Source organism: Chiloscyllium plagiosum, unplaced genomic scaffold (genome assembly GCF_037043375.1).
Source record: "Chiloscyllium plagiosum isolate Xiang-an unplaced genomic scaffold, Cpla_swu_hap1 HiC_scaffold_4, whole genome shotgun sequence".
NCBI lineage: Eukaryota > Metazoa > Chordata > Chondrichthyes > Orectolobiformes > Hemiscylliidae > Chiloscyllium > Chiloscyllium plagiosum.
In genome coordinates, this window is record NW_028270142.1 from 7197213 (window position 1) to 7221213 (window position 24001).

Below are 24001 nucleotides of genomic sequence, written 5' to 3' on the forward strand. Positions count from 1 at the left end.
GCGACTATCTGTGTGGAGTTTGCACATTCTCCCCGTGTCTGCGTGGGACTCCTCCGGGTGCTCCGGTTTCCTCCCACAGTCCAAAGATGTGCAGGTCAGGTGAATTGGCTAAATTGCCCGTAGTGTTAGGTGAAGAGGTAAATTTAGAGGAATGGGGCTGGGTGGGTTGTGCTTCGGATGGTCGGTGTGGACGTTGGGCCAAAGGGCCTGTTTCCACACTGTAAGTAATCTAATCTAAGTAAGGCTCGCTGGTCTATAATTGCCAGGGTTGTCTCTATTCCCCTTCTTGAACAAGGGGACAACATTTGCTATCCTCCAGTCTTCTGGAACTATCCCTGTAGACAATGTCAACATAAAGATCAAAGCCAAAGGCTCTGTAATCTCCTCCCTGGCTTCCCAGAGAATCCTAAACTAAATCCCATCCAGCCCAGGGGATTTATCTATTTTCACTCTTTCCAGAATTGCTAACACCACCTCCTTGTGAACCTCAATCCCGTCTAGACTAGAGGCCTGTATCTCAGTATTCTCCTTGACAATATTGTCTTTTTTCCAGTGTGAATACTGACGAAAAATATTCATTTAGTGTTTCCCTATCTCCTCGGACTCCACACGCAACTTCCCACTACTATCCTTGATTGGCCCTAATGTTTCTCTAGTCATTCTTTTATTCCTGATGTACATATAGAAAGCTTTAGGGTTTTCCTTGATCCTATCAGCCAATGTCCCTTCCTGGCTCTTCTTAGTTCTCTCTTTAGGTCTTTCCTGGCTAATTTAAAACCCTCAAGTGCCCTAATTGAGCCTTCAAGTCTCATCCTAACATAAACCTTCTTCCTGTTGAGAAGAGGTTCAACTTCTTTAGTAAACCACAGCTCCCTTGCTCAACCACTTCCTCCCTGGCTGACTGATACATATGTATCAAGGACACGCAGTAGCTGTTCCTTGAGTAAGGTCCACATTTCAATTGTGCCCATCCCCTGCTGTTTCCTTCCCCATCCTATGCATCCTCCATCTTGCCTAATTGCAACATAATTTGCCACTCCCCCAACAATAACTCTTACTCTGTGTTATATATCTATCTCTTCCATCACTAAGGTAAACATCACCAAATGTGGTCACTATCACCAAAGTGCTCCACTTACCTCCAAATCTAATTCCTGGCCAGGTTCATCAAATCTAATGTGGCCTTGCCCCTTATTGGCCTCTCTATCTACTGTGTCAGGAAACCATCCTGCACACAATGGACTAATTTGACCCATCTAAACTACTCAAACTATAATATTTCCAGTCAATATTTGGAAAGTTAAAGTTCTCCATAACAACTACTCTGTTACTCTCACTCCTATCCAGAATTACCTTTGCTATCCTTTCCTCCACATCTCTGGAACTATTCGGAGACCTGTAGAAAACTCCCAACAGGGTCGCCTCTCCTTTCCTATTTCTAACCTCAGCCCATACTACCTCGGAGTCCTCAAACATCCTTTCTGACACTGTAATACTGTCTTTGACTAACAATGCCACACCTCCCCCTCTTTTACCATCTTCATTTGCTATAGGACTAAGCTCCAAACCAGCTGAAGAATTATACTTGGGGTAGAATTAAATGAGAGGCATGCAGCCCATGGGCACAACTGCTGCCCATGGGAGCTGCACACGAGCAGGCACACTGCAGATTGAAGGGTGTGACCCACATCTTGTCATCCACTGGAAGATTGCATTCTGTAACCTACCTCCTCCCAAGCTGCTCATCTCCAAGTGACAAGAAGTTGAAGTGGCCATGGAAGAAACATTGAGGCACTCTAGTGCTGGTATATTAGGTATATTATTGTAAATATCACAGCATACCTTGTTCACTTTCTTATTGTATGGGTTAGTTGGAATCTCCTCCTTTAGACAGTTTTCTGCACTGTCAGGCATTCCACGTGGCAGCTGTTGGGTGGGATGCGGAGATAGCGGATGGCTAAGAGTCAACTGCTTACATCCGGTGATAGAACAGTGTACTCCCCATAGTGCTGTCAGAGGTAGGGATGGGTGAAATGAGGTAGTTCTTGATGGAAACTGGCAGAGAGATGGTTTGCAAGTGAGGAAAGATGGTAAGGTCACAGTATCACTTGTGGTCAGAACGATTGAAGATTGTTGTCTCTGATAGTCCTGACTACGTTTCTGCATGGTTCTGGCACCTGGGAGATCTACTCTGAGATCTCAGTCAGTGTGGTGCAGTCTGGGAAATGTTCCCCTGAAGTGAGCTCCTTGTAAAGGGATTTAGAGCCACGGTTACCTTTGAGGGTGATTGGCTTGGGTTCCCTCCGAGGCCTCTGAGCTATAGGGTGAGTGACTGCCTCCTGAGAAAGCTGTGTCCAGCATTGCGTCTTGGGCATCTGGAGATAGTTGGTGTGCATTCTGAACATTCGCTGGTGCTCCTGCACTCTGCAGTGATGAAGATGACCTCAGTTAGGTTTCTACCGACCTCCCTTCCCCCTCGGTTGATGATCTTGTGGCCTTGTTTCTGTGTGACCGAGCCATCCTCTGGTAGCAGGTGAAGCTGCAGAGAGACTGGGTATATGTTTGAGACCCATTGCACATCCACAAAGGGGACTGTGTGGAGGTGGCAGACAATGATGTGTGCACCTCTGTGGACGTGGTCTTCATTCCTATAGCACCTGGAGTTAATCAGTGGGATTGCATGACCCTCCCATGGGCCATACCCAGAGCCCCTCCCATCCCACAGTGGCTTCCTCCCTGATCTGCAATGTGATGGATGCCCATCTGATCTCCTGTGACGCAGCAGCTTCCAGTGGATGCACTGACCTGCCCAGTTCCCTTCCCTGACCATTGGCCTTCCATTGTGGTGCAACTGTCTCCCTGAGACACACAGGACCACAGCGCTGCAGTGATAACCCCTCCCCTAGAGGATGAAGCCTGGATCCCTTCAGGTACTTCCACCTCTTAACCCTCTGCTTCAAGACTTGGGCACCTTTTGCTAACCACTATGCTGTTTGAGGACCTGACTACTAAACTGTGTAGCCCCCCTCCAGACTTAACCCTGTAGATGGACTGAATTTGATGTGCTCCCCAATGGATGAGTTTTCAAGCTCCACAAATGAATGGGAAGTAGTTTCCCAACAGCCACTATCATGTTGGCCGCTTTGCCATTGACATGCCGCCCGGTATATCACACAACTTCAAACTGATGCTGCAGACTCAAGATGGCAGCTCCCAATAACATACCCTTCCCACGCCCCGAGCCCAGGTCCTTCCTATTCTTACAAACCCCATTAAATCCTGCCCCTGGTATCACCTATTATCGCCCATGTTGAGTGTCATAGTAGATTGTTCAGGTGTTTTCCTGTGAATGCTGTATCATGTGTAAAATATTAATTTCTCCTTCATACTGCTAGTGCTATTAAACACCCTGATGACATCGAGGCTAGATTCAACATGCACCTTGCAAGTGTTTTTGCAGGAATTGGTTTTGGAAACGCTGGTGTCCACCTCTGGTAAGCAATGCAATACATGTGTATGATATGAATGCCAATCTTCCACAGATAACACACCTTTACAGAGTTTAATATTTTAGTGTTTTATGGACTGATTTGCCTTTTCCTTTCTTTGCTGTGTATTAGTTAAAAGCAGTTGGTTAGCTCAGTTGGCTGGACATCTGGTTTGTGATGCAGAGGGATAGCAATAGTATGGGGTCAGTTCCCAACCCCAGCTGCTAAGTTCCCACCTTCTCAATCTCTCCCCTCACTTGAGGCATGGTGACCCTCAGGTTAAACCATGACCAGTTGTCTCTGTCTCTCTCTCTCTCTGTCTCTCTCTCTGTCTCTCTCTGTCTCTCTCTCTCTGTCTCTGTCTCTCTGTCCTTCCCTCTCTCTCTCTCTCTGTCCCTCCCCAATGAGAGAGCAGCCTTATGGTCTGGTAAGACTATGGTGACTTTACCCTATTTTACTACTTATCTTTGAAGTCTGCAGATCCAGCAACATCTGTGCCAAGAGGTAACATTACTGCAGAGTGCCTCCTCTATATAAACCTGCCAATAATTATTGGCTGATATCAATCAAACAGCATTATAAAGGGATCTCCTAAAGTATGTGTGACTATGATACTGCTACCTGCAGTGGGACCTTCTTTAAGTCTTGAGTACATGTTTTATTATCCTTTAAAAGATAAGAGAATAACTAAAGTAAACATTACTCTCTTCGAAGCCGAGACAGGAGAAATTATAATGGAGAATGAAAAAATGTCAGAGATATTGGAACAAATGTCCTGTATCTGCCTTCATTGTAGAAAAATATATTGCAAATGCTGAGTTAAACTAGGGTTTAAACAGAATGGGGAAATTAAGGTCATTAATATCTGCAGAAACCTGACATTCTGACTATTTCCCAGGTCCTAGCAGACTGAAACCTTGGGCTGTAAAAGAGATTGCTGTCACCTTCGTTGTACAATCGCTGGGATTTTCCAAACTGGCCCAGCTTTGATAGTGGACCCATCAGTTTCAAAATTGGAAAATGTAACACCACTTTTAAAAAAAAGGAGAGAGAAAGTGAGGCATTGAAGGCCTCACCTCAGATTGATTGTTGTGAGAATGCTGGTGTCGATTATCAAGGGAACTTTAACAATTCAGTCACATTACAGAAGTCACAAGGAAGGGGAATGCCAGTGGAATGATAACCCTGCAGCTAGCCAGCCCTCTGCTGATTGAATGCCAATGTGCAGCACACATTGCCTTCTGGACAGGAGGGGCAAACATTCCGAATTGGACCAAAGAGAAGCAGGAGGGTGGCAGGATCTTTACTCTGCACCTTGCAAACCCAAAGGCATGGCTCAGTCCTGCTCCTGAACCTGGGCAGAGACGGGTCATCAAATTCCACCTACCTTACTATCTAACTGCTTCGCAAACCCGGACACACTGTCTATTGAAGCCCTTTGTCTCTCGTTTCAAAACCTGTCAACTTGACAAACAGTGTATGCCCTTAAAAAAACATCCATACTGTCTCTGAAGTAACTCAGGGACTTTTTAAATCTCACTAATTTTAATCTATAATTGTGGATTCAGTTAGTTTTAACATGAGACTTTTAAAATTATGTTGAATTTTCAGATCTCTTGAGTTACACAAGAGAAAATACAGTAACTCAAAACTGTACTGAAAACAACAAATTTTAGATTAGATTCCCTACTGTATGGAAACAGGCCCTTCGGCCCAACAAGTCCACACCGACCCTCCGAAGAGTACCCCACCCAGACCCAATACCCTACTCTATATTTACCCCTGACTAATGTACCTAATATTATGGGCAATTTAGCATGGCCAGTTCATCTGACCTGCGGGAGGAAAGCTACACAGACACAGGGAGAATGTGCAAACTCCACACAGCTAGTCACCCGAGGTGGGAATCAAACCGGGTCCCTGGTGCTGTGAGGCAGCAGTGCTAACCACTGAGTGACCGTGTCACCCTTTTTTTTTCTTCAATTAAGCCTGATGTGACTTGAACATGCAACCTTCTGATCTGGAGTCAGACACGCTACCGTTGCACCACAAGCCCATACTCTTTGCTGGAGATCACAGTGGGTCAGACAGCATCCAGGGAGAGAGAGCAAGCTAACATTTTGAGTCTAAATGACTCTTCATCAGGGCTTAAAGTGTGGAGGGGGCAGCATTTATGCTATAGTTCAGGGGGGTGGTGGGGACGTATTGGGTGCTCGTGGTGAAAAGATGTGAGTAGCTTACATTAGGTGATCAGACTCAAACTGTACATTTTGTGTACTCTCAGTCATGGAATGTCGTATCCAATAGCAGGAATGGTGAAAAACTTTACAGCAAAGGACTACAACGTGGATCACCCTTTGGTGGTATGTATTTGCAGTGAATGTACATCCGGCCGACTCAGACATAGATCATGCAGGGAATATGATAAAGATGTATTACAAAGCAGTGACTTATTGTTGGAGTAGGGTGATGTGACAAAGTTATAAAGGGTGGTATACTGAACATGGGCTGGATGCCTAACTTGTAATGTGTCACATTAGAAACTTGGAGCAGTAGTAGGCCATTCAGCCCTTTGAGCCTGCCTCATCATCCCTGACCCTCTATCACAGCATATTCCTGCTTCTCTCCATACCTCATGGTGCCTTTGAAATGTAAAAGATTGTTGTATTCTCGTATATATTATTCATCTGACTCATGAGTAACTTTCTCACTTAAGAGTGATGAGCAAAGACATGTTGCTGAGATTAACACAGTGTGCAGTACATTTCTATGACTCTATGACTTAAATACAACAGAAAGCATGGTTAGTAAGTTTGTGGATGGCATCAAAATTGATGGTAATGTGGACAGTGAGGAAGATTATCTAAGATTACTAAGGGATCTTGATCAATTGGGTCAATGGACTGAGGAATGGCAGATGGAATTTAATTTGGATAAATGAGAGGTGTTGCATTTTGGTAAAAGAAACATGGGCAAGAGTTCAACAGTTAAAACTAGGGCCTTGGGTAGTGTTGTAGAACAGAGAGACCTAGGGGTTCAGGTACATAATGTTTTGAAGTTTGCATCACAGGTAGACAGGGTGGTTAAGAAGGCGTTTAGCAAGCTTGCCTTTATTGCTCAGTCCTTTGAGCATAGGAGTTAGGAAGTCATATTAAAGTTGTACAGGACATTGGTGAGGCCTCTTCTGGAATATAGTGTTCAGTTCCGGTCACCCAGTTATAGTATGGATATCATTAAGCTGGAGAGGGTTCAGAAAAGATTTACCAGGATGTTGCTAGGAATGGAGGGTTTGAGTTTTGGGGAGAGGCTGGATAGGATGGGACCTTTTTCCTGGGGTGTAGAAGGTTGAGGAGTGATGCTGCAGAGGTTTATAAAATCCTGAGGGGCATGGATAGGTCAATGGCAGGTGTCTTTTTCCTTCGAGTGAGGGCTTTCAAGACTAAACGGCATATTTTTAAGGTGAGAGGAGGAAGATTTAAAAAAGACATGAGGGTCAATTCCTTTACACTGAGAGTAGTTCATGTGTGGATGAACTTCCAGAGGAAGAGGTGGATGCAGGTACAGTTACAGTGTTTAAAAGACATTCGGATAAGTACATGAATAGGAAAGGTTTGGAGGGACATGGGCCAGGAGCAGGCAGGTGGGACTAGTTTAGTTTGGGATTATGTTTGGCACGGACTGGTTGGACTGAAGGGTCTGTTTTCGTGCTGTATGACTCTATAACACTGTATTTTGCATTCTGTTCTGTTACGCTGATGCACTTCTATGGTTTGGTCTGCCTGTAGAACACACAAGACAACGCTTTCACTGTATCTCGTTGCATATGACAAGAAGAAATCAAACTCAAACTCAAACTCGTGACTCTTTATCAGTCACCTAGTTTATTCTTTAAATGCAGCAGTTCGGTCACCCTGTTCCAAACTCTGATAGGTTGTAAACCGTGTCAAAAATTTGACAGATCTCAAGTAACTCACCTGGTCTTATAAAGTAGCTCCAATTACAATAAAGAATTTTGTTATAATGAGTCTCACAGGGTGATCACTTCTGTAATGTCAGAGAGCGTTAACATGTAAAACCTCTGTTATCAGCTCAAAGACTGATGATCACTTTTAGCATTCCTCAGTCAAAAAGGGTGAGTCTTTGTGCCATCCCTCACAGAGGGTGTGCTGGGGAATGTGATGGGACGGTTGCACCTTCTACCCCATCCTAATGTAAATCAGTAGCAGTTATGCCCGTGGATGTCCACTACTGGTATTGACCCAGTGAAGGGTGAGATACCCGGCGGGCAACACAACAGGATGACTCCAGAATTGGGGTGAGTTTGGGTTGAAATTTGGTGGTGTTCCTGAGGTGGAATATTGTGAATGTGGAAATAAGGTAGAAAATTCAGTTTAAGGTCAAACCAAATGCCAAGAGCTAATTCCAGTAGACTAAATTCGAGTGAGCAACTCATAGAATCCCTACAGTGTGGAAGGAGGCCATTTGGCCTTTGAGGTCTGCAGCGACCCTCCAAAGAGCATCCCAGCCAGGCCTGCTCCCCATGCCATGGCCAATTCACCTAACCTGCTCATCTTTGGACTGCGGGAGGAAACCCACGCAGACACAGAGAGAATGTGTAAACTCTAAACAGACAATCACCTGAAGGTGCAATCAAACCTGGTCCCTGGCCCTGTGAGGCAGCAGTGCTAACCACTGAGCCACTGGAGAAGTTAATGGGGTGACTTGCAGGGAGATGTTTGTGAAGGTTTTGTACAGCAACCCTATGACTGATTTAGGATATCTAGTCAGCATGGACAAGTTGGACCGAAGGGTCTGTATCCATGCTGTACAGCTTTATGACTCTATGACTGTCTCCACTGAATCTGCCAAACCTGTTGAGTTTTTCCAGCAATTTCTGTTTTTGTTTCAGATAAATCTTATTTGGATTGAACCCGTTAAATATTAAATCTGCCCATTGCTATCAAAGAATAAACTAAACCTTGTTATGTAAGTTAAGTGCCTGCTCTTGTTAGGATTCTACTGTGGTCTATCCTCAGACAAGCCCTTGCACTAAGAGTAGAGGAGATTTAGCTGGGGTTGCTGTAGCACCCCATTCATGATACTTTGGATAAGTGTCTGTTACAGTTCTGTACATTTCCCTTTGGCAGCGTGAATGTTGGTTTTGTTACAGGCAATGTGACTTTACTAACTTTACTTTGAAAGAGCAGAAAGGAGGATTGATGGTAGCAACCGACCTCAGCTAGTGGTTGGTAATGTGACCATTGGGATTGGGTGGAGAGAGGAGACAGAGTCGTACAAGGGATTTACTTTCACAGAATCACAGCTAAAGGGGATCTTGGTGAAATCATGGATATGAGGATTTGGAAGGAAGTTGATTTTAGGCATTTCCTTACTTTCCACGTGTTTTGTTGGCAATTTCTTCTCCTGCAACATAAGCTTTGTCCTCTCTTTGCAGCCCCATGGCCTTTCGGTGGTTTTGACTTCACCTGCAGTCTTCACTTTCACAGGCTCTGTGTGTCCCGAACGACACTTGGAAGCAGCGGGGATACTAGGTGGGACAGTACAATTCTGGCTGATCACTTTGACACTACAGTAGTGCCTCGACTTATGAACTTAATCCATTCCGGGACCCAGTTCACGAACCGAAAAGTTTGCGAACTGAATCAATTTTTCCCATTGTTCGGATAGCGTAAGAATGCTTGGATGTAGCAACGAACGCTGTTCGCAGTGCACGTGCCAAAGACGAACTGAATGAGATCACGGGGGGCCCAAGAGCTTTTGCGTTCAACAAGTGTGTAACAAAGCAGAACAATGAAACCACGTGGTCGCACACGGGCTTTTTGTGTTCGTACCTTCGTTCATACCTTGAATTTCGTACGTACGTTGAAGCAAAATTTTACGTACCATCCTGTTTGTAAACCGATTTGTTCGGGAACGGGGTCGTTCGTATGTCGAGGTGCTACTGTATTAGAATTGAGCATTTGAAAGTGAATTTGTAAAATCTGTAAAAAGTACCTTTTCTTCAGTTCATTTCTGGTAATGTCCTTACAAAAACATTTTTACAAAATTCAGATTGATAAGGTTAACAGCTAATCTCATTGACTAACTGAATAAAATACAATGTATTTAGTCTGCACAGATTTTTCAGATCAGATTATCCATTAGATATAAATTCCATGTGTACAACATTGTTTACAGATTCTCTTTCTGGTACGTGTGAATCAATAAAATGTTACAGTTAGTAAAGAAACATTAGTGAATATTACTAAAATTAATATTAAGATATAGTTAGTTATTGTTCTTCTGGTTCATTAGCAGACTGCAATTAATAAACTTGATCCAAACTAAATATCAAAGAGCTTTGTGTATAAAATGTATCGTAATCGCAAGACAGTTCCTGGCTGGCGAGAAATTCAGCTTCTCTGATTTCCACAAAGAATTTCTTTGTAAGGCCATAATCAACACAAGCTTTGTTGAAATAGTTAGTAATTGCATTCATTTTGCTTTTTTCCAGTGATTTGATTGTCACATTTCCTGGAATCGGATGTAGAGGAGAGTAAAATGATGTTGTAATTTACTGAGTATACAGTGTGACCTCCTTTCCAGCTGATACTACAAACTGAGCACTTTGTTTCCTACAGGGACTGACGTGCGGACTGTGAAACGTGAAGATGCAGGATTAGTTCTGGCTGATACTCTTCGCAAATTCCTCTTTGAGTTGAAGGTTGAAGATGGCCTAACTGCAGTTGGTTACAGCAAAGAAGATATTCCAGATCTGGTCAAAGGAACTCTGCCTCAGGTGTGTAGTAGTCTAAAGCACTGCTTCAGCAAGGAGAGATTAGTTTTGATTTTTACAAATTTAGGCACAATGGCTCCGTGGTTTGCACTGCTGCCTCACGGCGCTAGGGACCTGGGTTCAATCTCACCCTCGGGCAACTGTCTGTGTGGAGTTTGCACATTCCCCCTGTGTCTGTGTGGGTTTCCTCCAGGTGCTCTGGTTTCCTCCCACAGTCGAAAGATGTGCAGGTTAGATAGATTGGCCATGCTAAATTGCCCATAGTGTTCAGGGATGTGCAGGCATGGTAGGTTAGCCATGCAAAACGCAGTGTTACAGGGATAGGGATAGGGGTGGGTTTGGGTGGGATGCTCTTTGGTGGGTTGGTGAATGCCCGATGGGCCGAATGGGCAAAAATGAGTACTGCAGATGCTGGAAATCAGAGTCTAGATTATAGTGGTGCTGGAAAAACACAGCAGGTCAGGCAGCATCCGAGGAGCAGGAAAATCAACATTTCGGGCAAAAGCCCTTCATCAGGAATGAAGGCAGGGAGCCTCGAGGGGAAAGGTAAATGGGAGGGGGGTGGGGCTGGAGGTGATAGGTCAGAGGGGAGGGTGGAGCGGATCGGTGGGAAGGAAGATAGGCAGGTAGGACAGGTCATGGGGACAGAGCTGAGCTGGAAGGTTGGAACTGGGGTAAGGTGGGGAGAGGGGAAATGAGGAAACTGGTGAAGTCCACATTGATGCCCTGGGATTGAAGTGTTCCGAGACGGAAATTGAGGCGTTCTTCCTCCAGGCGTCGGGTGGTGAGGGAGCGGCGGTGAAGGAGGCCCAGGATCTGCATGTCCTCGGCGGAGTGGGAGGGAGAGTTGAAATGTTGGGCCACAGGGCAGTGGGGTTGATTGGTGCGGGTGTCCCAGAAATGTTCCCTAAAGCACTCTGCTCGGAGGCGTCCAATCTCCCCAATGTAGAGGAGACTGCATCGGGGGCAACGGATACAGTAAATGATATTGGTGGATGTGCAGGTAAAACTTTGATGGATGTGGAAGGCTCCTTTAGTGCCTTGGATGGAGGTGAGAGGGGAGGTGTGGGCGCAGGTTTTGCAATTCCTGCGGTGGCAGGGGAAGGTGCCAGGATGGGAGGGTGGGTTGTTGGGGGGGGCGTGGATCGGACCAGGTAGTCATGGAGGGAACGGTCTTTGCGAAAGGCGGAAAGGGGTGGGGAGAGAAATATATCCCTGGTGGTGGGGTCCGTTTGGAGGTGGCGGAAATGTCGGAGGACGATTTGGTTTATGCGAAGGTTGGTAGGGTGGAAGGTGAGCACCAGAGGGGTTCTGTCCTTGTTACGGTTGGAGGGGTGGGGTTTGAGGGCGGAGGTGCGGGATGTGGACGAGGTGCATTGGAGGGCATCTTTAACCACGTGGGAAGGGAAATTGCGGTCTCTAAAGAAGGAGGCCACCTGGTGTGTTCTGTGGTGGAACCGGTCCTCCTGGGAGCTGATACGGCGGAGGCGGAGGAATTGGGAATAGGGGATGGCATTTTTGCAGGAGGTAGGGTGGGAAGAGGTGTAATCCAGGTAGCTGTGGGAGTCGGTGGGTTTGTAAAAAATGTCAGTGTCAAGTCGGTCGTCATTAATGGAGATGGAGAGGTCCATGAAGGGGAGGGAGGTGTCAGAGATGGTCCAGATGAATTTAAGGTCAGGATGGAATGTGTTGATGAAGTTGGTGAACTGCTCAACATCCTCGCGGGAGCACGAGGTGGCGCCAATGCAGTCATCAATGTAGCGGAGGAAGAGGTGGGGAGTGGTGCCAGTGTAACTACGGAAGATGGACTGTTCTACGTAGCCAACAAAGAGACAGGCATAGCTGGGACCCATGCGGGTGCCCATGGCTACCCCTTTGGTCTGGAGGAAGTGGGAGGATTCGAAGGAGAAATTATTAAGGGTGAGAACCAGTTGAGCCAAACGAATGAGAGTGTCAGTGGAAGGGTACTGTTGGAGATGTCGGGAGAGGAAGAAACAGAGGGCTTGGAGGCCCTGGTCATGGCAGATGGAGGTGTAGAGGGACAAATGCCCTGCTTCCACACTGTAGGGATTCTATGATTATCCAATAGAGGGACAAAACAAAATGTAATACAAGAAATAAGGGAAATAAATTGAAAAGTGGTGTATTAGTGAAAGATATCTCCCACCCTCTGTGTGCAGAAGTGCTTCCTAACATCTTCCCTGAACAATCTGACCCTAACTCTCAGATTAAGCCCCATAATTCCAGAACCCCCAACCAATGAAAATAGTTTACTTTTTTCTAACTGGTCTTTTCCTGTTAATATCTTGAAGACTTTGATCAGATCACCCCTTAACTCTCTAAATTCTAGAGAAACAATTTGTACATTCTTTCCACATAACCAACTCCCCCCTGAAATCCACGTATGTAAAGTTTTTCTTCAGGGAACCAGACCCATTGGCAGCTTATTCCAGGGGCATGTAGTGCATGTAAACGGAAAAAAGAACCACCTTTAGCAACTTGGAGACAATAAACCATTTTTCTGCTGATCTCACTTAGGAGAGAGTAACAAAACTGTCACCAAGGCCTCAGACAGAGGAAGACCTGTCAGCTTTATTCGAGTCCTCTATGAAGCTGTATTAATCTTGTTCTATGAAGAAGCTCAAAACTATATTAAGATAAGGGAACCTCGCTGAATACAAAGGAATGTAAGCAAACCATTAGTTTTGTCAACCAACTTGTCAATAAGTTTTAAATATGTTGTTGAAAATATTTCAAGTTAATGATAGTAATCAGTCATTATTTTATGATTTTCTGAATCACTAATTGCTTTATTATTTCACTGGCATGTATTGGTTACCTAGTACCATTGCAAGGTCAATAGAAAGATAAATCAGGTGTGATGGAGTCATACAGCACAGAAACAGACCCTTCGGCCCAACAAGTCCATACCCTCCAAAGAGTAACCTACCCAGACCCATTTAGCTCTGACTAATGTACCTAACACTATGGGCAGTTTAGTGTGGCCAATCCACCTGACCTGCACATCTTTGGACTGTAGGAGGAAACCGGAGCACCCGGAGTAAACCCACACAGATACGGGGAGAATGTGCAAACTCCACACAGACAGTCACCTGGGGCCAGAATCGAACCTGGGTGCCTGGTGCTGTGAGACAGCAGTGCTAACCACTGAGCCACTGTGCCACCCCTTTTGTGTGCATTTGGCCCACATCCCTTTAAACCTTTCCTATTCATGTACCTGTTCAAATGTCTTTTAAATGTTCTAAGAGTACCCGCCTTTACCATTTCCTCTGACAGCTTATTCCATACATGCACCACCCTCTGGGCAAAAACATTACCCCTCAGGTCCCTTTTAAATCTTTCCCCTCACACCTTAAACCTATGCACTGTTGAAGGGCTAATGCATGAAACGTCGATTCTCCTGGTCCTTGGATGCTGCCTGACTTGCTGCGCTTTTTCAGCATCACACTCTCCACTCTGATCTCCAGTATCTGCAGTCCTCACTTTCTCCTAGGGAAAAGACCTTGGCTATTCACTTTATTCTCTGCCTCTCATGATTTTAGAAACCTCAATGAAGTCACCCCTCAGTCTCCTATGCTCTGGGGAAAAAAAAGTCCCAGCCTATTGAGTCTCTCCTTATACCTCAAGCCCTCCAGTCTTTGTAAATCTTTTTTTTGCACCCTTTCTAGTTTAATACCATCCTTCCCATAGCAGGGTAACCAGAATTGTGCACAGTACTTCAAATGTGGCCTTACTACTGCCTTGTACAGCTATAACGTGATTTCCCAACTCCTGTACTCAGTGCTCTGACGGATGAAGGCCAGCGGACTAAACACTTTCTTCACCACCCTGTCTTCCTGTGACGCCACTTTCAAGGAACTATGTACCTGAAACTATGTACCCTATTTCAACAACATTCACCAGGGGTCTCCCATAGACTGTGTAAGTCTTGCCCTGGTTTACCTGATCAAAATGCAACATCTCGCACTTATTTGAATCAAACTCCATCTGTCATTCCTCAGGCCACTGGTTCAGTTGAACAAGATCCCATTGTAATCTTAGATAACCTTCTTCACTGTCCTCTATGGCACCACTTTCGGTGTCATCCACAAATGTACTAACCATGCCTCCTACATTCTCATCCAAATACTTTGTCCAAACGGCCAACAACAGTGGACCCAGCGCCTAAACCTGCAGCACACCACTAGGCACAGGCCATCAGTCTGAACAACAACCCTCTATCACTGCCCTCCGTCTCCTACCATCAAGCCAACTTAGTATCTGTGATAGAATTCCTGATCAGCCAGGGTTGAAAATTTTAAACCATTTGTATCCAAGCTAATTATCACATGTTATGAAGAATTTCATGACCTTAAAGAGGGTGCAGAGAAGATTTACTGTAATGGTACCAGGGACACATTCCGCTCTGCAGAGAAAATGGAACATCTATCTCTGTCTTAAACACTCAATGTCTTGGCCTCCACAACCCTTTGCAGCAGTGAGTTCCACAGATTCACCACCCTCTGGCATCTCTGTTCCCCTCTGAGGCTGAGTCCTCGGGCCTTCGTCTCTCTTAACCAGTGGAAACATCTTCTCCATGTTACTGCTTTCTCCAGGTCTCTCAATATTCAGTAAGTTTCAATCAGATCCCTCCTCATCCTTCTGAACTCCATTGAGTACAGACCCAGAGTCCTCAACCACTCCTCAAATGACAAGCCCTTCATCTCCGGGATCATTCTTGTAAACCTCCCTTGGACCTGTCTCCAACACCAGCACATCCTGCCTTAGGTACAGGGCTAAAACTGTTCGCAATATTCCAAATATAGTCTGAACAGAGCTGTACATCTCTGCTCATGTATTCTAGCCCTCTTGAAATGAAAGCTAACATTACATTCCTAATTGCCAACTAGACCTGTATACAAATCTTAAGAGAATGCTGAACTTGGACTCCTAAGCTCCTTTGTGCTTCAGATTTCCAAAGTCTTTCCCCATTTAGAAAATAATCTATGCCTCTATTCTTCCTACTAAAGTGCATAACCCCACTTTTTCCCTCACTGTATTCCATGTGCCACTTCTTTGCCCACTCTCCCACCCTGTTCAAGTCCATCTGTAACCTCCCCGCTTTGTCAACACTCCCTGGACTTCCACCTATCTCAGTGTCATCTGTAAACTTAGCAACAACACCCTCCGATCCTTCCTCCAGATTGTTTATGTATAACATGAATAGTTGTGGTCCCAACACTGAGCCCTGTGGAAGTCATTGGCTGCCATCCTGAAAAAGACTCCTTTATTCCCACTCTCTGCTTCTGCCAGCCAGTCAGTCCTCTATCCATGCCAGGGCCTTGCCCCAAACACCATGGATTCTTATCTTATTTGGCAGTCTCCTGTGTGACACCTTGTTAAAGGCCTTCTGCAAATCCAAATAGATCACATTCATAGGCTCTCCTTGTCTAATCTGCTTGATACCTCCTCAAAGAATTCTAACAGATTTGTCAGGCATGTCCTCCCCTTGACAAAGCTTTGCTGACTCAGCCTTATTTTTACTACACACTTCCAAGTACTCCACAACCCCATTCTTAATAATGGACTCTAACATCTTACCAATGATAGATGTCAAGCTGACCAACCTACAGATTCCTGTCTTCTGCCTCCCTCTGTTCTGAACACTTTCCAAGTCCAGTGATCTTTGATGAAGGGTCACTTGTATATTATAATTTGGAGATGCCGGTGTTGGACTGGGGTGTACAAAGTTAAAAATCACACAACACCAGGTTATAGTCCAACGGGTTTAATTGGAAGCACTAGCTTTCGGAGCGACGCTCCTTCATCAGGTGATTGAGAATCACCTGATGAAGGAGCGTCGCTCCGAAAGCTAGTGCTTCCAATTAAACCTGTTGGACCATAACCTGGTGTTGTGTGATTTTTAACTTGGTATATTATATGCATTGATGTGAATTTGGGTAAGGACAATAGATTTTCTTCCCTAAAGGGCATTCATGAAGCGGATGGGATTTTATAGCAATCAACAAATAGTTACATGGTCACCACTGAACTTGCTTTTCATTTGATTTTCATTGAATTCCTGTTTCACTCTCTGTCATAGTGGGATTTCAACCCATTTTGGCAGAACATTAACGCAGGCTCTGGATCACTAATCCAGTGACATCACCACCATGCCACCAGTTTACAGCAGCTTGTTGATGGCAATATTTAAATCCTAAATCCAGGGCGATCCATTTAATTTTCAGACACCAATGTTAATGAGCAAGCCAGAATAAACTGGGGTAATGCAATAATATACACTGCCCTCACTAATACTGCAATGGAGGTAAAGCAGAGTAATGGAACTTTCACTATGCATCTAATCAGACAACCTTAGACTCTTCAATAGAAACATCGTGCACAAAGTAGAGATTTTATTCTTCAGTAAAGTTATTTTAACAAATTTCTAAGAGCAAGAATGGAATGGCTTGGACCCTGACCACTCCAGCTTCCTATCTGATTGTTAGTAGAATATATTTTCCTCCAGTTGTTGATCTGAATGAGAAAGTGTGCAGCGATCAGAGGAAGGTCTATACATAATGTGTGACAAAATAGGATGATTTTGTATCTTTTTAACGGAGAGCTCCAGAAAAGAGCTGAAAACCATTGTATAGTGTGAGATTTATGACATTATCATGTAATGACTGCTGGAAAGCAGCATTATATTTTAGTTTTTAGTGTTTCTGTAGCATGAAAAAGAGTTAGGAGTGTGTTTTAACTGTAACAAACAAGCTGTAAAAGAAACTCACAAATTGAGATTTGTCCCAGTTTGTTATGCAGTTTTGCATGGCTTTGAGACACACTTCATTGCAAATTACATTCAAGAAGGCCTCATTGCATATCTGCAATAACAGAATCTTTTGTTCCAAAAGTGATCTCATGCCTGGACTAAATTGCTGTATCTTGGTCTTGTGAACTGTAAGAAAATATCCTAAAAGCATTATGTTGCCAAACAATATTGCTTTCTTTTACTATCATAGAGTTTCCATTGTGTAAAATATAATTCCTGCTGTTTTTCATTCAATTGTGATTTTAAAATGGACATACCACAAATAAATTTAGTTTACAGTGAATTAACTTGTCATGATCTTATATATTTCTCAGCTGCACATCAACAACTAACACTAATGCTTGTAAAACATATTTGTGATCAGATTTCTGAAAGATGCAATATTCAAGGAATAATATTTTGAGCATTGTGGTGAAGACATAATTCTATCACAGTTTCTGCAGAAAACATACTGATGGCTTTAAAGCAGATTTGGGGTTCTATCCCTATTGATTCATTATTTGTAGCATTATTATATAGTGTTATGCCTGTGTGAATATGATATTGTTTACCAATTAGTTTACAGAACTACAGAACAAGTCTGGACAATGCTGCGCCAGATCCCCAGATTATCTCAACAGTGCCTTTTTGGATTTTCTGACCATTTGATTCAGTCAGGGCAACCACCCATTTTATTTTACATTTTATCATCCAACACTTCCAAAACATACAAATCTTAATTTTCCTGTGTGTTCCTGAATAATATTTGCAACCTAACAGATACACAAAAGTGCAATAATTAAGGAATCCGCTCATTTTAACATCCTACTCTTCATTTGCTTCAACACCAATGACTTCTGGTGACTGACCCATGCCCTCGCTAATCCTCACACACGACAACGTGAAAAAGTACTTCGTGAACAGTAAATGATTCTGATGATGTATTATGTAAAGTCTTTGGATTTAGGTATATATTCCTGACATATCAAGAGTGGCTTTGGGTATAAACGTATATGATTCATTTAAGTCTGTATCCTTATAAATACATAAAGGCAAAATAAGACAAGAAACAGAAGCAGACATCAAGTCTGTTCTGCCATTCAGTGAGATCATGGCTGTTCTGGTAAACTTTAACCCCAATTTCCTGCCTTTTCCCCTTTTAGGGGTGACTTGATAGAGGTGTATAAGATGATTAGGGGTTTAGATAGGGTCGACAGTGAGAACCTTTTGCCACGTATGGAGTCAGCTATTACAAGGGGGCATAGCTTTAAATTAAGGGGTGGTAGGTATAGGACAGATGTTAGGGGTAGGTTCTTTACTCAGCGAGTCGTGAGTTCATGGAATGCCCTGCCAGTAGCAGTTGTGGACTCTCCCTCATTATGGGCATTTAAGCGGGCATTGGATAGGCATATGGAGGATAGTGGGCTAGTGTAGGTTAGGTGGGCTTGGATCGGCGCAACATCGAGGGCCAAAGGGCCTGTACTGCGCTGTATTCTTCTATGTTCTATTAACCCTTGATTCTCTTACTCATTAAGAATCTGTCTCTCTTAGCCTTCAGTATTGTTAATGACCCAGCCTTTACAGCCCTCTGTAGTAAATAAATTCCACAGATTCACTACATTCAAAGAGAAGAAATTCCTCCCCATCTCTGTCCTAAATAGATGATGCTTTGCTTTGAGATTACACCCTCCGGTCCTGGACTCTCCCACAAGGGGAAACAATTTTCTGCACCTACCCTGTCAAGTCCCCCAAAACTCTTGAATGTTTCAACAAGGACACCTCTGTACCTGGACACTGAGATCGCTCAGCTCATCTACACTACCAAGAATCTTACCATTAGCCCAGTACTCTGCATTCCTGTTACTCCTTCCAAAGTGAATCTTTACTGCATTAAACTCCATTTGCCACCTCTCAGCCCAGCTCTGCAGCTTATCTATGTCACTCTGTAACCTACAAAATCCTTCAGCACTATCCACAACTGTACTAACCTTAGTGCCGTCCACAAATTTACTGACCCATCCTTCTATGCCTTCATCCAGGTCGTTCATAAAAACGACAAACAGCAGTGGCCCGAAAACAGATCCTTGTGGTACACCACTAGTAACTATACTCCAGGATGAACATTTCCCATCAACCACCACCTTCTGTCTTCTTTCAGCTAGCCAATTTCTGATCCAAACCACTAAATCACCCTCAATCCCACACCTCCATATTTTGTGCAGTAGACTACCATGGGGAACCTTATCAAACACCTTACTGAAATTCATATACATCACATCAATGCCTTTACCCTCATTCATCTGTTTGATCATCTTCTCAAAGAGCTCAACATTTGTGAGGCGAGACCTACCCTTCAGGAAACCATGTTGACTATCCCTAATCAACTTATTCCTTTCCAGATGGTTATGAATCCTATCTCTTATAACCTTTTCCAAACCTTAACCCACAACCAAAGTAAGGCTCACTGGTCTATAATTACCAGGGTTGTCTGTACTCCTTGAACAAAGGGACAACATTTGCCATCCTCCAGTCTTCTGCTATTATTCCTGTAGACAATGATGTCAAAAAGATCAAAGCCAAAGGCTTGGCAATCTCCTCCGACTTCCCAGAGAATCCTAGGATAAATCCCATCTGGCCCAGGGGACTTATCTATTTTCTCACTTTCCAGAATTGCTAACACCTCCTCCTTGTGAACTTCAATCCTGTCTAGTCTAGTAGCCTGTATCTCAGTATTCTCGACAACATTGTCTTTTTCCAGTGTGAATACTGACGAAAAATATTCATTTAACACTTCCTCTAACTCCACACACAACTTCCCACTACTGTCCTTGATTGGCCCTAATCTTACTCGAGTCATTTTTTTTTTATCCCTTATACACCTAAAGAAAGCTTTCAGGTTTTCCTTGATCCTATCCGCCAACGACTTCTCATGTCTCCTCCTCGCTTGTCTTAGCTCTCTCTTTAGGTCTTTCCTAGCTACCTTGTAACTCTCAATCGCCCTAACTGAGCCTTCACATTTCATTCTAACATTAGCTTTCTTCTTCCTCTTGACAAGAGATTAAATTTCCTTAGTAAACCACGGCTCCCTCACTCCACCACTTACTCCCTAACTACCTTACCAAGGACACGCAGTAGCTGTTTCTTGAATAAGCTCCACATTTCAATTGTGCCCATTCCCTGCAGTTTCCTTTCCCCATCCTATGCATCCTACATTTTGTCTAATTGCATCATAATTGCCTTTCCCCCTGCTGTAGCTCTTGCCCTCTGGTGTATACCAATCCCTTTCCATTGCTAAAGTAAGCATAACCAAATTGTGGATACTATCACCAAAGTGCTCACCAACCTCCAAATCTACCAGCTAGCTGGGTTCATTCCTCAGCATCAAATCTAATGTGGCCTTGCCCCTTGTTAGCCTGTCTATGTACTGTGTCAGGAAACCCTCCTGCACACAATGGACAAAAACTGACCCATCTAAAGTACTTAAACTATAGTATTCCCAGTTAATATTTAGAAAGTTAAAGACCATAACAACTACCCCATCACACTCGCTCCTATCAAGAATCATCTTTGCTATCCTTTCCTCTACATCTCTGGAACTATTTGGAGGCTTATAGAAAACTCCCAACAGGGTGACCTCTCCTGTTTCTAATCGCAGCCCATACTACCTCAAATGTCCTTTCTGCACTGTAATACTGTCCTTGACTAACAATGCCACACGCCCACCTCTTTTTACCATCTTCTCTGTTCATACTGAAACATCTAAATCCTGGAACCTGCAACAACCATTCCTGTCCCTGCTCTACCCATGTCTCTGAAATGGCCACAACATTGAAATCCCAGGTACCGACGCATGCTGCAGGTTCACCCACTTTATTCCAGATGCTTCTGGCGTTGAAGTAGACACACTTCAAACCAACTTCTTACATGCCGGTGCCCTCTTGTGACCCTGAAATCTTAATTTGGACCTCCCTACTCTCAACCTCCTCTATACTTGAACTACAATTTAGTTCCCCCCCCGCCCGCTGAATTAGCTTAAACCCACCCACCCCAGATATTGGTACCCCTCTGGTTCAGGTGAAGACCATCCTGTTTGTAGAGATCCCACCTACCCCAGAAAGAGCCCCAGTTTTCCAGGAATCCAAACCCCTCCCTCCTGCACCATCCCCGTAGCCACGTGTTCAATCATCTCTCTCCCTATCCTTAGCTCCCTGAATTTCTGCCTTAAATCCCCATTGCTCTTCCTATGCCATTGGTGCTTTTGTGGACCACAACTTGGGGCTGCTCCCCCTTACCCACAAGGATCCCGAAAACACGATCAGAGACATCACAAATCCTGGCACCTGGGAGGCGACACACCAACCGTGAGTCTCTCTTATTTATAAAGCAGAGGATCCTGTACGCATTTTAAACCATTTGCTTAAACTGCCCTGATGCCTTTAATGATTTGCGCACAAACTCCTGGGCCTTTGTGTCTAATTTCTGCAGCCTTGAGGAAGTCACGGTACAGCTGTTAGCACTGCTGCCTCACAGTGCCAGGAACCCTCAGGCAACTGTGTGCAGTTGCACATTCTCCCCGTGTCTTCGCGGGTGTCCTCAGGTGGATTGGCTATGCTAAATTGCCCATGGTGTTCAGGGATGTGTCGGCTAGATGCATTAGTTAGGGGTAAATATTGAGTACTAGGACCTGGGAATGTGTTTGGGTGGGATACTCTTTGGAGGGTCAGTGTTTTGTTGGGCCGAAGGGCCTGTTTCCATATTGTAGGGATTCTATGATTCATTGACATCTATGCGGCCCAGCCCCTCGCTTGAAGAGGGAGCACCTCAACATATGCGGGCAATGCAGCCTCACATTCTTGATGTTTGGGCTGGACAGTTCAGGAGATCAGATGGTGGAACTGCTTTTGGGCTTGGCCAATGTGGCTGTTAACAAACAGGTATCGGAAGGGGTTTGTTTAGATCTGAAGTGCCTTTTTGTTTGTGCTGCAGATCTCTATGATTCTATGACTGCCTGCCTCTCTTCCATGGTTATGTCCACACTCAGGTTTTCTTGGAGTGTTTGCTATCAGGCTTGAGGCCTTCCATTATCAGTGGGAACTGCTGGGATTGAAGGGTATCATCTCCTTCGCCAAAACCAATTTTCAACTTAATTTCACATTTGCAGTTAAGTTTCAATTTCTAGTAAGGAAATGTGTAACCTTCTGTTAATGTGCCCATTTAATGTGCAACCATTAACTAATTGAATTTTTTCTCAAAAATAATATATTCCTGAGCCCTCTGTTCAGTACTCCTTTTAGAATTTTGTCCACTCATCTTTTCTTACCAAAGTGTGTCATATCACGCTTTGCTTTATTAACTCTATCCTTTCCACCTGCCCATGTTTTCTTCAAGTCTATCACTACCCCTCCACGTCGTCTAATTTTCCAACCTTTATGTTGTAGAAGATCTCACTATTTTTCTTTTATTTTTCTTGTTTTGTTTTGCTCTGGATCTGAGAGTTGAGGTCAAGAGACAAAAACAGAAGTTGCTGGAAAAGCTCAGCAGGTCTGGCAGCATCTGTGGAGAGAAATCAGAATTAACGTTTCGGGTCCGTTGACTGGAGTTCTGAGAAAGGGTCAGTTGATTTGAAATGTTAACTCTGATTTCTCTCCACAGATACTGCCAGACCTGCTGAGCTTTTCCAGCAATTTATGAATGGGGCTGGGTGAGTTACTCTCCGGAGGGTCAGCGTGAACTTGTTGGGCCGAAGAGCCTGTTTCCACTCTGGAGGGATCAGAATTCTAATTGTTTTGTTTCCGATTTACAGCACCTGCAGTTCTTTCAGTTTTTGTTGAGGTCAATGGTTGTACTTTGAACAAAAGCTTGTTTAACAAAGAGAAGAGAGACAGATTTTTGCTCCTGGAAGATAATGCAACTTAATTACGGTTTTAAGGGCACTAGATGAATCAGCACTGAGCTGTGTAAAAAACTTGGCTAACTACCCCCCTCATCTTAAAACTATGCCACCTACTATTTGACATGTTTTTTCTCGCAGGGGAAGACTCTAACAACGCATCCTGTCCATGCCCCTCATAATTTTATATATTTCTAGCATGTCGCCCCTCAGCCTCCAATGCTGTAACAAAAAAAAAATCCAAGTTTGTCCAACCTATTCTTGTAGCTCATGCACTCCAATCCAGCTTAAACCTCTATTGCACCTTCTCCAAAACCTCCATATCTTTCCTATTTCATGGAGACCAGCTCTACAAACCATCCTCCAAATGTGGCTTTGTTAACATTTTATATAGTTGCAATATGACTGCCAACTTATGTACTCAATGCCCCAATCAATGAAGGCAAGCATGCCGTATGCCTTCTTTACTGTCTAATCCACTTGTGTGCCACTTCCAGGGAACTATGGGCTTGCGCCCCAAGATCCCTCTGTATTTCTATGCTCCTAAGGGTCCTGCCATTTACTGTATACTTTTCTCATGCATTTGACCTCCCAAAATGCATCACCTCTCACTTATCTGGATTAAACTCAATCTGCCATTTCTCTGCCCAACTTTCCAAGTGATCTATATCCTGCTGTATCCTTATCAACCTTCCCGACTATCCACAATTTACAATTTTCATGTTGTTTACACTTACTAATCAGACCATTTCCATCCAAATCATTTACATATCTTACAAACCAGAGGTCCCAGTATTGATCTTCACTAAACACTACTGGTCACAGACCTCCACAATTACAGTCTCTCTAATGACCTTCATTAGTACTTCTTCAGTTATAAAGATAAAGGTTGTGAATGGTACTATACAAATGTAAGTCTTTGTAGTTTCATAATTGCTTTATGATATATTGGATATTTATTCAGTTTTGGAGAAAGTGAGGACTGCAGATGCTGGAGATCAGAGCTGAAAAATGTG

General features: G+C 44.0%; 1 protein-coding gene across 1 annotated transcript in view; it reads left to right on the forward strand.

Annotated features, from left to right (window-relative positions):
- The window catches only part of adhfe1 (alcohol dehydrogenase iron containing 1), a 40201-nt gene extending 24142 nt beyond the window's left edge, over nucleotides 1-16059 (forward strand). The window contains exons 10-14 of the mRNA XM_087985941.1: nucleotides 3396-3494; nucleotides 5773-5851; nucleotides 8944-9040; nucleotides 10130-10287; nucleotides 12823-16059. Of these exons, the coding sequence (XP_087842067.1) occupies nucleotides 3396-3494; nucleotides 5773-5851; nucleotides 8944-9040; nucleotides 10130-10287; nucleotides 12823-12906 (517 nt within the window). The 3' untranslated portion in view covers nucleotides 12907-16059. The remainder of the gene's footprint in view (nucleotides 1-3395; nucleotides 3495-5772; nucleotides 5852-8943; nucleotides 9041-10129; nucleotides 10288-12822) is intronic.
- The last annotated feature ends 7942 nt before the right edge of the window (nucleotides 16060-24001 follow it).